The 16,488-nt window shown below is 49.7% G+C and overlaps 1 protein-coding gene across 2 annotated transcripts in view; it reads right to left on the reverse strand.

The window, feature by feature from the left end:
- The window catches only part of CCND3 (cyclin D3), a 68,311-nt gene that overhangs the window by 4,859 nt on the left and 46,964 nt on the right, over nucleotides 1–16,488 (reverse strand). The window contains exons 1-4 of one of the 2 annotated variants that reach the window (XM_030561459.1): nucleotides 15,961–16,347; nucleotides 13,519–13,734; nucleotides 3,698–3,857; nucleotides 2,553–2,695 (exon numbers count right to left, since the gene is read on the reverse strand). In XM_030561459.1, coding sequence (XP_030417319.1) covers nucleotides 2,553–2,695; nucleotides 3,698–3,857; nucleotides 13,519–13,734; nucleotides 15,961–16,158 — 717 coding nt within the window. In that variant the 5' untranslated portion in view covers nucleotides 16,159–16,347. Of the gene's footprint in view, nucleotides 1–2,552; nucleotides 2,696–3,697; nucleotides 3,858–13,518; nucleotides 13,735–15,960; nucleotides 16,348–16,488 lie in introns of those variants that run through there. The other variant, XM_030561460.1, reaches the window with a different exon arrangement.

A 16,488-nucleotide genomic window follows, 5' to 3' on the forward strand; every position in this document is an offset into this window, starting at 1 on the left:
GGGCTCCTAGGTGCCACTGTAATACAAACAATAACAACAGCCGAAGGTCAGATCGGCCCTGAAGACAGGATTGGCATGGAGAGGTCGGAAGGAAACCGGGAGGGGGCTGGGAGAAAAGGCTGTGTTGAGCATACACACCGATGGGATTACATAAGGGGAGGCAGACTAGTAACAGCTTTGGGCCATGGCGACTCCAATGCCCTCTAATCTTTTCTTTGTGTTCCCCCTCGCTGGCCTTTGAAATCTTCCCTGCTTCCCACCTGTTCTCCTCCGCGGGCTTCAATTAACTCTGCTCACAGGGCAGCATTCAGCCTCTGCCCCATTCATGGCAGCAGCTTGAGAGCAGCTGGCTGCAGGCAATTCAAAGTTACTTTTTAAAGGCTCAAACAAAAACTGCTGAGCAAATAAAGTGAGCTCCCCCGCCCAGCCCCCCTCCGACAATGCTAGGCTGTGATTATCCCTCTCCCGGCTCCACTACAGCCCCAAACCTCCCAATTCCCCAGAGCTGCTATCGGGGGAGGGTAACTAACTCCACGCCAGAGTTCAAGCATTCTGTGCCTGGGCAGATGCAGAGCTCAAAGGGGCTATGTGGGAACAAGGGCTCCTGAGGTCCAGTGCTCGGGCAAGAGATGACTGAAGAAAGGGACCCTGAACCATCCTAGTTCAAGCCCCCCACCCACTCCCCAAGGTGCTGAGGGACCAGTTCCCCTCACTCCTGCCTTACGGCTCCATGCGCATCCGCCTTTGATCAAGAGTCCTGGAATGGCAAACCACTTCTGGCTCCCTTCCCGCCCACGCTTAGAGCAGCAGCAATCAGACACTGGCCAAGGTTAGCAGCTGCTCAGCCTGTTTTCCCCCAGCACCGTCAACCCAATCCCGTTAACACCTGTCTGCTCAGGTGAGCGAGTGCCTCCCTTTGTGTCTGCTTTCCAAAGGCTTCCTTCACGCCCCCCATCATGCTGGACAAAAGGAGAAAGCGATCCGGGCCATCGTACAACCGGGCAGTCGGAGAACAGACCTCAGCATGCAGCAGCCACGCACCCCGCTGCATGCTATGAGCTGGGGAAGTACCTTGGGCTAGTGTAGTTATGCTCCAGAAAGAGGCAGGAGAGGTGGGGGATCTTTTATCGCTTTCTCCCAGGGCATCGCTGCCAGTGACTGCTGACCAGTAAAGATTCACAGCCCCTTGCGCCTACCTAGCCATGGCAAGAGCCAGCACTATGTATTAGTATCACTAATTATTTGCATTATGGTAGCATCTAGGTGCCACGGCCCCCACTGTGCTAGGCGCTGTACAGACTCAGAACAAAAACCCAGTCTCTGTCTAGCTTCAGCCACAGCTTTCTGAGCCAACACAGTGTGTAGAGAAGATGCATTCAGTCTAAGGTCAGCAGCTGGAGAGGAGAGGGTGGTGCTGACGAGATGGCAGCCATATACAGCAGTCTGCAGGAGGCCACACAGCCGCCCCTCCCAGCATTGTAATTCTGGCAGCAAGGAAAGAAGGAGCAGACCGTGGGAGCCTGAAGCAGCCCTGGGGGCAGGAAAACCAGACGCTGTAGTACCGCGCTCAAGGAGAGACTGGGGACTCCAATAAACACAAACACTCAGAGGGTTACCACAGTCTGGTATATAATAATATAGTCAGCATCCCTTCCATGACTGCTCAGTCCAGGCCAGGACCTAGGGACACCTTGCATGAGGACACTAGGCAGCATAGACCAAGTTAGTTTGGGAGCTGGAGAGAACTGCCGGGTCTGCCTGTGTCTAGCAGCCTCAGTGAGGAATCCCGTTTCATTCCATTACAGCCAAGTCCTGTCCCTTCTCTACTCTGAAGGTCACTTATGGGGGTGGGGGGAGCGACCCCTATATCTGGAGCTGGAGAATAAAGGAGACCTAGACCCCAAACCTACTGTGAGAAAGAGAAATATCCCTCCCTCCCTGCAGAATGTGACTTGAGGCTTCAGGCCTGGGCACTGAAGCCCTGTAACACTTCTTGGCAGGTACTTTTCTAATCCCTGCCTGGCCATTCCTGATGACACAGGTTTCTCTCCCCAACATATGTATACAGCCTCTCCTCTGCCTTAAGCCCCATCCCATGCACCTCTGCTGGAGGCTAGGAATAAGCACAAATTCCCTGGAACCCTCTAGATCTAGCTTAATGCAACTACCCAACAGGGTGACGGTGACAGACCTCCCCTGGCATAATCTCTCAGCCCCTACGCTGCCTTCTCATTTAGATTCCAACTCTATCCCAAAACAGATTCCTGTGGTCTCCCCATCCCAGAACACCAACATCCAGTGATCAGCTTGGCACTGCCTGGGCAGAGATAGTAAATACTATCTTGCATTATAAAGCACCTTCCAATTAATGATCCCCAGGTCCTTTACACAGGTGGCAAGCATCATTCTGGTGTCCATTTTACAAATGAGGAAACGGAGGCACAGAGAGGGGAACTGAAATGCCCAAGGACACACAGTGAGTCCAGTAACCGAATCCTCAGTCCCCTGACTCCCAGACCTCCGTGCCACACTTCCCCCAAACCAGTACTTACCACCTCTGTGCCAGTAATGCTGGCCAGCAGCTCCGTGAGGGCCTCGCCGGAGAAAGAGTTAGCCGAGACAGACAGACCGTGAATCGCTGCGCCAATGCTGCCCGTTGCAATCATGGATGGAGGGTACATAGCAAAGGTGTAATCTACAAACCCAGGCAGGAAACGGAGTAAGGAATGTTAGCAAGGATCCCTGTGAACGTGGCTGCGTCCTGCAGCAACTTTGTAAAACTAACAAGTGCCTGCAGTCCAAGGCAGGAAGAGGCACGGCTTATAGTGGTGCAGTAGATAGGCCTAGAAACAAGGGGTAAAACTAAGGGCTTGTCTACACAGGGAAGTTATTCTGCAATAAGGCAGGGTGTGAATTTAAAGTGCTATAGCTATTCTGGAGTAAGTCTCCATGTAAACAAGCCCTAAGCAAAGGCAAGCGTAGGCTGAATGTAAGGAATGCACTGAGATCTCAGCTCGTGGAACAGTCTCTGCAGGGGAAGTGCTGGAAACCGCATTGCTTGGGTGTTTAGATCTAGATGGAAGAGCACCCAGCAGGGAGTGATGCTGCGCTGGCGTGGGAAGCCCCAACAAGTCTTTGCCATCTCTAACTTTTGGAATCTGACATTAGAATTCTGGCCTAGAGCCAAGGGGCCAGGTGGTGGGGCACGCTCAGGAGTGGTGCGTTTGTGCCGTTCTCTCCACTGGAGAGGTCCAGTTGGGCGGTAAGAGCAGACGCTGACCATCGACAGCTGACTGCACCATGCCAGGCTTTAGCCATTGTAATAATATTATTACTTGGGCTTTGCCCTTCTGTGGCGGCTTCCAGCCGAGGGTCTCGAGGCAATTTACAAACATTATTGCACTCAGCCTCGCAACCCTGTGCACTATCATCCCCAGTTCTTCAGACAGGGAGATGAACTCACTGAGAGGTTAAGGGCCTTGATTTCCCCAGCAGATGTGGGTGCTGAGCCTCTCTAAAAATCAGACCCCAAGTGACTTGCCAAGCAAGTCAGAATGGCAGAGCCAGGAATCAGAACCAGGTTACCCGGCTCCCAGTCCTGTGATGTAATCACCAGCCCGCCCTTGCTGCTTGCTCTAGCCTGGCCAGTCCAAACGAGACAACTCTGCTGCCCCCAGTGCAACAAGCAGCTCCGTACCTGTGGCACACAAGGCGATGAAGGTCTGTGCATGCTTCTTCACCAGCTCTACCTTGTCCGTGGGCAGCGGGAGCCGATGGAGGATGTGAACCAAGAAGTCGTTCGCTATCACCGACACCAGGTCCCACTTTAGCTTCTCAAGGACGAGGACCTCACAGTCCTGAGCGGGGGACAGAGAGCGAGTGTTACACAAACAGGTCAGACCTTTCTGTACAGAAAGTGCTTTGCCGCCAAGAGAGTTGGCGAGAGCGTGTAAGCACAGTACGTGAGGAGAATCCAGCCCCGTGGCACAGCATTCATGCTGCAATGCTATGAGGCAGGACAGAAAGAGGGGAAGCAAAGTTTCTGCCAGGACACTCATCTCCCCGCAGTCTGTGACTGTGGGACAAATCCATGCCTGCACTGATGCACAGTCTTGTGTAGGGCTCAAGAGAAGAAGCCACAGACCTCTCCTCTATTGGTGCAGGTTAACTAGTGCTAAAAGCTTCCTTAACTTGCAAACCTGCTGCAATAACTCCTACGGGACAGTGCAGAATAACCCCCTGGCCATTCCCCCTCTCCGTTCCCAGAATGCCTCCTGCAACGAGCTCCTTTAAGTAGGGGAACAGAAATGGCTACACCTCCTCTGTGCTTGCTGGAGACCCCCTGGCTTCTGGCTGTGCAGCACAAAGGGGCTACAGGGTACGGATAAGTTCTGCACCTAAGAAAGCTCACAGCAGTTTACAAGGGATGGCCCTGAATATTCCGGCAGTGAATGCAGGTTAAATGCTTACAATAGAGATGGACAAAATGAGTGTGGGGCTAAACCAAGCCAACCTACAGGTGAAATTGCACTGTCCTCACTCAGCCTAACTTCCCATTGATGGCAATGGGCATCTGCCAGAGTAAGAATCACAGAATTCACCCAGGAACATTAACCTTAATACCCTCCACCTCTAACCACTTTATGGCTGGACCGTCTACACTGACTGCTTCCCTGCCTAATGAAAGGCAGCCACCTTTAGGCTGGAGCACAGAAGCCATTCTACAACCGTGACACTATGCAGTTTTAGAAAAGGAAGAGTAACTTTTCCAACAGCATCTATAGGGAAGTTTAACTGAGGGATTACGTTAGAATTTGGCTACAATGCCAAGCTTAGTATCCAGTATTACTGAAGAACAAGGCACTGAGGTCTTTAGTGACAACAAATGATCAGGATGTCTACCTAAGGCACCTCCAACGGTACCATGCCCCCTAGCGCCAGGCTGGGTCACTGGCTCTCTACTAACTTGTAAAGAAGAGCACAACCCAGTCACCACACCACTTCCTTCGCCATCTTTCCGGAAGGGTCTCTTGTCCAAGAAACTTGACCCAACTTGGCTCAAAAGACCTGGTGAGGATCCAGCCTGAGGCAGGATGACAGGGTCTGCTGCAAGAACAACTTTTAAACACGGAAGGACTAGAAAGCAGACAGCATGACAGGGACCCTTTTGAACACTCGCCTGCAGCATTAGTATAGCTCCTTCCACCAGGTGATCTCAAAGCATTTTACAGACTCTGGGCTTGATCCCTAGAGGCACTGTGCCCTCGCATGCCCATTGATTTCAGCTGGAGTGGCAGCTGCTCACCCCCTCTCAGGATCATGCCCACTGAGCTTCCAGTGAGCCCTCTGAGCATTATTCCCGCTTCAGAGGGGGAAAGTGAGGTAGAGAGAGGTCAAGCGGCTTGCTCGCGATCACACAGCAAGTCTGTGGCAGAGCCAGGAATAGAGTCCGGGATCTCCTGTAGCCAAGAGGTGTCACTTCCTCCTTTTGTTAAAAAACCAAACCAAACCAGCCCTTTCATTCCATAGCCACCTCAACAGGAAAGATGACCTCTACAATGGGGAGAACAGCACTGCCTAGTCTCACAGGGGAGCTGTGAAGATAGGTATATTAAAGCTTGTGTGAAGCGCTCCGATATTATTGGGATGGAAGTCACGTAAGTGCAACAAATAAAGTGGTGTCTCTACCTCTTGACATCACTTGGCCTTAACTAGGTCACTTGATTTCAGAGTGTAGTTCCCATTACCAGAAGTCCCATTATCTTTAAATGGCAATAGATTACGGGGTTGATTTTGCCCCCAGAGAAGCTAACAGGGCAGCCAATTCTGCCAGGATAAGCAGTTTCGAAGAAGCAAGATTGATTTTTCAGGCGGATCTGGCTTAGCTTATTTAAAAACAAAAAAAACAAAAACCCCACCTTTTCCCCTTACACAACAGTACCAGTTCTGAGTTGTTAAACAATAGCATTGCTCAACCTGTTTCGAATCGCACACTGGGCAAAACGCACAGTATCATCACTGTGCGGCTGCAAGGCCATTTCCTGCCAGTGGATGGCATTTTGCTAGAATCAGGCTTCTTTTAGGGTGTTAGATCCCCTTCCCCCCCTAGCTTCCCAGATGGATTTCCTGGTCTTTTATACTGACCAGCCTACTTTCTACCTTCACAGCACATAAGAACAGCACCTACCCAACAATCTGTACACAGGTCTTGGAAGATCACAGGAAAAGGTCATTTGGGATGCACCGTATTACAGGAGAATATAGAATGGACATTAGGCTTGGCTACAGAAAGGGGGTCTGAGCTGCTGAGGCAGACTAGCAAGAGGACCCAGAAAAAGGTCTCTGCTTCAGAGCCCAGGGATCGGGAATGGGATACAGAGCTCTTCCTCTCTCGATCGCTGATTAGAACATAGCCTTGGGCAGTCGTGACTGAAAGTTCTTACCACCTGATGGCTGGCTGACTGGCTGCCTATGTGAAATTAGCTTACTGGGGTTCAATCCAAGTCTTTGGGAATTGGGGTTCAAATCTCTTTGCTGCCAATGTCACTGGGAAGGCTGATGTGCCAAAGCTAATACTCCCTCTGGCCCCGATACGCACACTGTCCAGGTCAGGCCCAAGGCCTCTTTCTGGGGTTGGGGCACTGATGGGAAAGCAAGCATGGCCACTGCTCAGACTTGCTCTGTTGATAACAAGATATGCTTTAGTCAAACAAGTTATTGGGCTTACCACAAGAGTTACTGGATAAAATTCTCTGGCCTGTGTTACACAGATCAGAATAGATGATCTAATGGTCCCTTCTGGCCATAAACTCTATGACGCTACTAACAGGAGACTGAAGCCTCAAAGGTTGTCAGTCTGGGACCTCCCACCCAGCACCGAAGAGACACAAGACATACCAACCGCAAACAAGAGACAGAGGGAGCCTGTCCCAGCTGCAGAAAATGTTTGGAAGAAGGAGATCGTCCCCTTTCACCCACCAGGAAAAACTGTAGCCCAGCTGAGAAAGCTGGGTGGCCCATGGGAGCTCACCTTGGACACATCAGGCTTATAGTGTGTGAGGGGTTATTTCCCCCCTGCACTGATCTGTTTTTATTACCTGTCTGGATGACTCAGTGTGTCCTTTCAAGAATGACAAAGCAGCAGCTCTTCCCAGGGTATGCAGGGAGGCTCAAAAGAGTCTTGGAGCTGCACATTCTCAGCACCTCAAAGGATCAGGCTCACGGAAGCTTTGCGCCACCCTAATAAAAACTTCTTGCTGCTTTCTCTGACCCCCCCCCCCCGTCTTCCAGCTTTGAACTGTGTGTCAGAATTTCTTAATCATTAGAAGCAGCACAACAAAAGGCTGCTACAGAGAGGAGAACAGCTCACCAAAGCGACAATGTTCTCAAGATCACAAACATCCTTTTCCTGGAGTTTCCTTGGCATCTAATTGACTTGCTCTGAGTGGTTAAAAAAAATTAAAAATAGGAAATTATCTTTTGTTTCTTTAGACTGCAGAGTTTATCATCACTCTGGAGAGCCAGCAACACTTCCCAGCTAGCTCTGCATTTTTTCTGTACTGGGAGAAAGTCAGGTCCCAATCCTGTAGGATACTCAGTGTGCAGAACACCTCTCCACTTGGCTGGGATTTCTATGCATGGAGCGCACACACAATCAGGTTCTTCACCACCAGATCTGCTCTCTTGATCTCTCCCCACTGCATCCAATACTGGTTTTAGTAATGCAGCTTCCACTGAACCTTACCTCTCCTTCTTCTGCCAAGCTGACACCAAATTGTGGTTCTACTCTGAAATGTAGCCTCATGGGATCCTGTGTTTAACATGTCTCAGTGATTTCTAGCTCAAGTGCTTACATGTATAAAGATATTTTTACTGATTTGCAGCCCTGCAAACTCAACCTGGATCTGACAGTCAAACTGGGTCCTTTCCTTCTTGTAGATCTTCATCCACAATAAGAATGCTGCAGGTCAGATTCTACGCTCAGAAATATCTGTGCAACTTCACTGCCTTTGATGAATTTGCATAAGTTTAAATGACTGGACTTTAGGAAGTAATTCTGTTCAAGAGGCCCAAGGAGGAATGGAATCCGGCTCGCTTTCCCATCACTGTGGTGGCTCTGCAGGAGTTATGGGAGATGAAGTCCATGCCAATTTTTGTCACTGAAGTCAGCAGAGCTGATGAGCAGCAAGGTGCCATTGTAAATTCGCTTTTCAAAGCAGACGCACACTTTACATTAGAAACAACAGATTTGAGCAGCTCTGACCTCCTTCATCTATGTTCGTTCGGTTGACTCAAAAAGTGGGTGGGAAGAGACTCCAAAGCTGCAGTTGGCCACCCAGCCTACTTAGCAACAGATGCAGAATTACTGAAATGAGCAGAACGTGAAAGTCCATTTGCAAATAGGAAACTTTGGTTAAATGTTTGTGTCTGTCTCCTGTGAAGGATCAGCGCTCAGGCTGCAGTCTATAGCAAAGGCTGGAACAATTTCTGCCCCCCTCCAGTTCCCCAGACATAGAACAGTCACAACAGTTGCACCCAAGAATTAAGCAAAAGCAAAACTTGCCTGATCTGCTTTCCTTGGAAATGCTCTGCCAAGAGCAGTCATCACTTCCCATAGTCTACTGCTGTCTCTCTTTCACTATCTCTACCTACCATGAGCTGCTGGCATGATTCATGGTGTTATCAGTCTAAGGGCACACTCCTGCTTGGGAGCTTAAGTGGAGGATGCTTGGCACCCTGCAGGACTGGACCCTTCGATCTAAGCTCCTCTAAGAGAAGAACCTGCCTTTCTATGGGTCTCTACACATCACTAGCGCTATACAAAATAACTCTCTGCCAGCAATGGCCATATTTTCAAGGGCTTAGCCCTGAGAACTGGGGCCAGATTTTTAGAAAAGCCCAACGTGCTGGGCTCTTCTGAAAATCTGGCCACTTATTTTGATGCCTAAATGGGTACTGAGCCCGTTTGAATTCTGACCATAAATGCCTTGCAGTCAGGAAGTCAGACTTACTAAGGTCAAAGCCCAGGAGTGTACTGTACCAGATGGCAGGTCCTGAGCGGTCTTTGAAGATGGCAGCTGGAGAAAAGCATCAGTGAATGGGACTCTGGGAAGAGGGGAGGAAGAAAAGTTACTGTTGCCACCTACGTTGGAGAATCAGCAGAGATGCCGGTAAGTTCTTTTGCTTGAGACACTTGCATGGATTTTACAAGGCTGGAGCAGCAGAAGCCGGGATGGCCAGGACAAAAGCAAGACTCTTGCTTTATGGCAAAGACATTGGCAACCGGATTGTTTTCTTCCCTCCCACCCCACGAGCTTCAGGCTAAGAGCCAAGTGAAACTGCCTTGGGTTGCAATAGCACAAGTCATCTTCATTCTCATCTCCCTTCTCCTGCCCTGCAAAGAGCACATGGGTTATGCACAAGCCGTTAACACCTCTGAAACCTCAGGGCAACCAAGATGCCAGGAAGCAGCATTGCTATATTGGAAGCCAAAACTATCATCTCTTTACAACCAAGGTCTCCAATATCTAGGGAGAGGACAAGACAACAGGACAGCTAATACATGAACCAGGTCCTACGAAGCCAAGAGACGGTATGACAATAGCTGCTCCCTCCAACCATCTTGTGGCTAAGTACCATCCTGCACAGGCAAGAAAACCCTCTCGCCTAGTGGTTTAATGAAAAAAAGAAAGATGGTTAGATAACGCCCTTTGACGGAAATCCAACTTCCTCCAAGTGGACAAGTCCTTCATTTGCATCATTTCCTTCTGCCAAGAATAACCTCATCAACATTTTGTTTTAATTTATCCTTTTTAGAATGCCGAGCTTGTGCCAGGCATCCTCTCCAAGAGAAGGAAGTGAACCTGCTGGGAAAGTGAGCTAGCTTCCCTTAAAAGGGCCCAGGAGAGTGCGCCGGAAGCACAGATTTGTGCTGAGAGGCCAGGATGTATCCATTGTCCAACCTGTGATGAAGAAGCTCTCCTTCCCCTCCCCACCCACTCTCACTGCAGTGTTGTGAAAGAAGAGAAGTCGATAGCATTAGCACATAGGAGGAAAGCAGCAGCTTTCTCTGGTTTTGTAAGCAGAGCATTAACTCTGTCACATCCCAACACAAATGCAAACCTCACCAGTTCCATCCAAGATTATCCTGGAGAGTTTGTAATCCTTCTCAGGCCATGGAGCCTATGACCCAGCAAGAGGAGGTCAGAGTGGGAAGTCATACTACTGTCTGTTCCCAGCTGGGCTACAGAGTTTACCAAAAGCAGGACTGGTGTGACTTTCAGATCACAGCCTTACAGCTGTCTTCTTTCCCAATGACCTTCGAAGACGAAGTCCTTCTCCAGGCCCCCAACTGCTTTGACCCACCTGCTGCCTCTAATCACAGGGCAGCTCACCTTCTGCTCAATCCCTCCCCCCACCCAAAAAAACCCCAAACAAGTTAACCCCAATTACTAGAGAGACAACTGCCCCTGGAGCTCCATGCTAGTTCATGGGGGGCTCCACTCTTTTGGCTGTGGACACATGCATGAGAAGCCCCTCTTTAGCACCATAAGACAGGATTCTTGGCACCAAGGATGAAACCATTCTTGCTCATCTCAACTGGGCATTGACGTGGAAGCCTATTGGTGAAAATGTAAATGTCAGCACTGTTAACTATTTCACTGCTGAGCAAAGCACAAAAGGAAGTACTCTGATACTATGATGATGGGTGCTAGATGGACAGACAGAAAGGAAAGGTCCAGCCATATGAAGAGCCACCCAATTTACTGAGAGTGGCATCTCATTTTGGTGTCACAAGTAGGCGGAGTTTGGGTTGTGGGAGGCACCTGGCAGAGTACCACTACTTATTCTCCCCGACAATATGTGTGTGTGTGTGTATTTAGGCACATCTTACCCAAGAATCCTTGCTTACAAACCCTTGGAGTGGTTCAGGTACGGAGCTCTAAGCATTTCAGTTTAAGAAGAAAGGAAAACGTCAAGCTTGGTGCCTCTTTCACAGCCCAAGCACACACAGAGCTACATGCCATTTCTGAAAGTTCAATTAGCGAGGGCCAAAAGTAATGCCTGTTATACACTAAGCCTGAAAATTTTAATTTAAAAAACCCAAACCCATAGCAAAATAAAATCAGTCTGATTTTTGGCACTTCAAGGCAGCTGAACCAACCTGAACATTGTTCAAAACCTGTGCCTGGTGGTGATCAGTCAAGATTTCTCCGTGATCACAGAAACAACTGCAATGGACATGACCTACCTTCCGCTACTTGGTGGGCTCAGGAGAGAGGCGAAGGATTGCCTGGGCCATGAAGACTGCACCCCCACCTCAGCTCTAGTGATCAAGTCAGAAATGGCAACAAGGCAACACGTGGAGAAAGCTTGCCTTGCTGCAGTCCAAGCACCTGTTCAGTGGACAGCAACCTTCGGTCTCCAGGACTGGCAATCAGGCACCTTTCCCTAGCATTAAATCCAGACAGGCCATTGAATTGGAGCATTTTGACCTACCCATCTCATTCTCACCTGTGGGCATGGGGAAAAACACCCTTCCCATCTCATCTTTTAAATGCACCCACACTCCCAGAAGATAACTGGTGCCCCCGCTCCTGCTCAGGTGTTTGGCCTGCTGCCCCTGCAGCCGTCCCGATCTCTGCAGGCCCAGGTGTGAATGGAGACTGAATCTGTCTCTCTGCCAGATGGCAATCCCTATCATTACCACAGGACCACACACATACCAGCCTTTAATTTGGAGCCTGATCCAGAAATGAACTACATGCACATAATTCCCACTATAATCCATGGGATTTACACTCATGGAATATATTCAAGAATCAGGAAGTGCTGCAAGGGGTGAAGTTTTATTTACAGAAGAGTGAAACCCCTGGATATAGAGTTTTCGTGCCCAACAGGACCCTCTTGTACAGCAGCACAGGCAAGGAGCTGCATTCCAACCATGGGGCCAACTCCACAGACACAATGAGCACCTGCGACTCCTGTGGACACCAGTACCTGGCTATCACATGTGGCACAATCCACCTATTCTGGTTGTGAGCATCCTCCACCCATGTTACCGAAGCAAAAGCAATCCTCCATATATTTCAGGGGAAGTCGCAGGGAGGTGAAGGGAACTTCCGCCATCCTCATTTGCATGATCATAAAAAAAAGTTCTCCAATAACCAGAAATGTCTATCAGCTCCCACCTGAAAGTTTAGTGAGTCCACTCCCCATCTCAGGGACAAATCATCATTACATCATCTCACCACCCCCACTCCTCAAAAATAACCTAACCAGCAGATGACTACCCCTAGGAAATTCTGTTAGACAAACTGTCCTAAAGGATGTTTATTACACTGAAGTTAGGTGGTGGTTCCCTCTTGAAGGGCACATGTTCTAACACGGTTGAAGCCCTTTCACATTCCTCCTCTATTGACTGAGCTCCACCAAGAAGACTCCATCCATGGGACACCTGGGCAGCAATGGAGTTAAGTAAATAAGTCCTAGTGTCACTTGAGACCTTGTAAAACTGGCTTTACTTCGTTCCCACTGCACTATTCCTGTCCTCCCACACACAATCCTAAATGGCAGCAAGTCCATGACACTTCCCGACGTCATTCCCAGCCCTTCTCTACAGCACCTACCACCTTGGTCTCTGAGCGCCAAGGACCGTGGTCTCCCAGTGGGCAGGCATCTAGGTCACAAAAGCCCCTCATCACAACTAGCCCCCTTGTGAGCACTCTCAGAAGAGTGAGAGGACATGGAAACTCAGCTCTCCTCTCATCCCCAGAGATGTAGTCCCTCCTAGTTTGGGCAGATATGCACATTGACAGCACCTTTCCCATCCACAGCCTTTTGCAATGCAGGTGAGTATCATCTTACACACATTTAACATGCATTAATTCAGCTTTGCGCGGTTGGCAAAAACAAAAAAAGGGGAGAAAAATAACAATTTAAATACTGTACCTGTAGTGCGGGCGATTCTGCCCGCCATTACACTCAATGTAATTTTGACTATACGCGATTTTCGCTTTATGCGCTGACTGCGGAATGTAACCCCAGCGTAAGATGAGACTCGCCTATACCTGTTCTGTGAATAAGGGCCTTTGGTCTCTCCAGGGCTGTGAATCCAGAGCTGTTTACCATATTAAAGTCCCAAAATGGAACACACTGAATTTCAGTCATGGGGATGTGTGTTTAATACATGTAATGTTTTCTATAACCTCAGTGTCACGATTCTGCCTACCTGAGCAATCAATGGGGAATAACACCAGGGCTGCATGGGATCAAGGCAGAGGTGGCGGCTCTAAGTGGGGGGTGCAGTTCTACTTCTCCAAAAGGTTGTGTGTCCACTTGGGCAAGGAAACAGAGAGGCTATTTGCAGAACATGGGGGAAGGGGCTTGGGGAAACAGGGGAAGGAAGACAGAAGGAGCCACAGGGCAGGTATGTCGCCAAGCAGTAGCAGCATGTAGAGGATATAGGGAGTTGGGGAATAGGGAAAAAGGCTCTATTTGGCAGAGTGGGGAGGTTACCAAGAGTTGTTGTGGTGTGATGGAATTGTCTGTGTAAATGCAGAGTTTCTCCACAGTCAGGGGCATAGTCTCTCGCAGCTTGGAAGCTAGGAGCATGCAGACAGCCCCCAGAAGCTGCAAGTGATTTTTTTGAGTAGGGACCGAAGACAGGTAGCGATCCACGTAGTTCATGGCCAAGGGGAAGACCTCCTCTTCGCATTTCTGCTCCTCACACACCTGATGAAATCCAACAGAAGAAAGGAAGTGTTTTAAATGCAGGACTCCTCTGCTCCTGTCCACATCAGAACTTCGAAACTACTAGTTATTGCAGTGTTTGGCACTTTGTGGAGCCTTTTGTCTGGTGCTCTCAAAGCACTTTTGGCCTTAAGAGCCAAATTCTCTGCTGGAGTAACTCCAACACGTCACCAGCAGATAATTTGGCCCAATGTCCTACAACTTGCCTCACCTTCCCCTGGGAGGAAGGGAAAATAGTAAAATGGGTATAATGGAGGCAAAGAGAGGTTAAAGACCAAAATCTTCTAAATTGTCCACTGATTTTGAGTGCCTCTGTTTCTGATTCCCCAACTTCAAGCATCTAGGTCTTAATGACCAGATGTGCTGATCACTTTCTGCTCTCCTTGAATGGAGGTGCTCAGAACCTCTGAAAAAAATCAGTCCCAGTGTGGCTACAGCTGGCCATCAAAAAACAGAGGCACCAAGAATCAGTGGCCACTTTTGAAATCTCTGGGCTAAGTGACTTGCCCAACATCACAAAAAGAGTCACTGGCAGGGCTAGGGATAGAAACTGAGTTCAAACTCCTGGCTCCCCTTCTCTATCTACACCACACTTATAACAGGAATAAACAGAATCTGGGAATCCTAAATTTAAGTCCCTTGTTCTATTCCCTCAACTATGCTATTAATACACCGGCCATATTTATTTCCTTGTTTTAACAGAACTACAAAAATATTGAGATTTCCCCCCGTGCTATGGCAAAGATCATCCTTCTCTTTCAAACTGTAACTTTGCCTCCCTGTGTACTCTCTACCCACATAAGACTGCATGCCAGAGACTTTCTCCTTAAAAAAAAAAAAAATAGACTCACTTCTCATTTCACAGATTTAATTTTGGCCGCATTCCCCCTCACCCTCATTAACAATTAAAAATGAAAGATTACCATTTACAACTAAATCCTGCTGCCACAGAAGTCAATGGAAGTTGTGCCACCGACTTCAATATGACCTACATTTGGTCTTAATAGCTCAAATCCTATTAAACCGCACCCCTAGGAAATCCCAGTGATACAGCCTCTAAGTTTACTTTGGGCTCCTTCAACTCTTACTGAGTTCAGTGTCTTGCAGATCAGGCCCCAAAGCAGCTTTTAGGCAAGTAACTATCTCAGAAAGTGCATTTAAGATAGAGGATAATTTTAAAAGTTGGCATTGGCATGTGCTTAAAAATGGAAATGGGCAGTTTGTCGCAACAGCCAGTGGGGTAGAGAAATCGACAGATTGAATTCAATCCGGATTCTGTTTCTTCATCGTGTAATTTTGTTTTCCTCTGAATCTAAACTATTCACTGCTTGATCATTTATAAAAAGAGACGGAGACATCTCCGATATTTTCCTCATTAAGTTGTTTAATGCTGAGGATCGCGTTGCTTTTAATTTAGCGGAGTGGAAGGTTGTGATGTTTTTCTACCCAGGCTTTCTCTTAGGGTTGCATTGGAACTCCAGCTCTCTAAACTGCTAGACATAGTATGGCAAAGAACTTTAAGCTGACTGTTTGGGGGCCTGGGGTAAGGCGGGTGGGACCCCCTAGAGGCAAAAGCACACACTGCCAGGGCGTGGAAGAGAGCACGCTGTCTGGGTGCGGGTGGCCCTCTCGGTGCAGGAGGAAATGCTGCAATTCCCCATATGCAGAGGTGGAAATCATGCTCCCAAGCACCCCTGGTCTATCATCACTACAAAAACCCAGGGGGAGGTAGGCCTCTTTTAAATGCCGTCTTACCCCACTATTCCCCCTGCCTAACCATCCCCCCAAAAGATTGACCACCAGAGCCCTCCCACCGCATACTGAACCCCCACAAACCAGAGGCTTCTCCCCACCCTATCAGACTGTCTCCTCTGGAACTCGTCCTGTAGCAAGTGACACCCCAGACCCTCTCCCAAGCTTCCCCCCTACCAACTGATACAGATTCCTCAAACCGAATGCCTTCCCCCACCCCAAAAAAGTCTCCCTCCCAACTGCCCCACCACTAGGTGACCCCACTACATCCTCTCCTCCATTCACACTCCAGTGCGATTGGGGTGGGTCCCTCTCTCCCACACCCAGCAGGCACAGCCTCTCTGCCTGTGTCTGCGGTGGTGACAAAAGGATAAGGAAAGGCGTTGTTGCTGGACTCCAGGATGGATTTGAGGGGAGTGGGGGTAGGACCCAGGTTAGGGGAGGGGGGTCCCGTACCTCCAGCATCCAAAAAGCCAGCATCTTCCGCATGAACGGCTTGATCTCCTTCTGCACGCAATGGAAGTAGGAGACCCGGGGGCTATAGCGCTCCTCCTGGCACAGCAGGTTCTGCAGCACCCGCCGGTCCCCCAGCAGCTGGGGGTCCCGCTCCGCCCTGGGCACACGGGGGCCCCCTTCCACGCACAGCAGCTCCATGTGCCTGGATCCTGGGGAAGGGTGGGAGAACGGGGGCAGCAGGATCTCAGGGCGGAGCTGGGGGCAGGTGGAGCCGGCGGCAGGGACGGGGCACTCCCAGCCGGGGAGCGGGGCGTGCAGGCAACACTGATCCCAGCGAGCTGCCTCCCGGCCGCTCTGCCCCGCGCTCCCGGCCGCACTGACAGCGCCGGCTCCACTGTTACACTCTTTAGAACGTCGGGAAGTGAAGGGGCGGGGCCCCGGGCGGGCCCCTCCTCGCCGGAGGGAGGGGGACAGGAAAGGAGCCCCCCTGGGTCCCATGGTGGGCTAGGCGGCTGCCCTGCTGTGGGA

The sequence above is a fragment of the Gopherus evgoodei genome, chromosome 4, assembly GCF_007399415.2.
Source record: "Gopherus evgoodei ecotype Sinaloan lineage chromosome 4, rGopEvg1_v1.p, whole genome shotgun sequence".
Lineage (NCBI taxonomy): Eukaryota > Metazoa > Chordata > Testudines > Testudinidae > Gopherus > Gopherus evgoodei.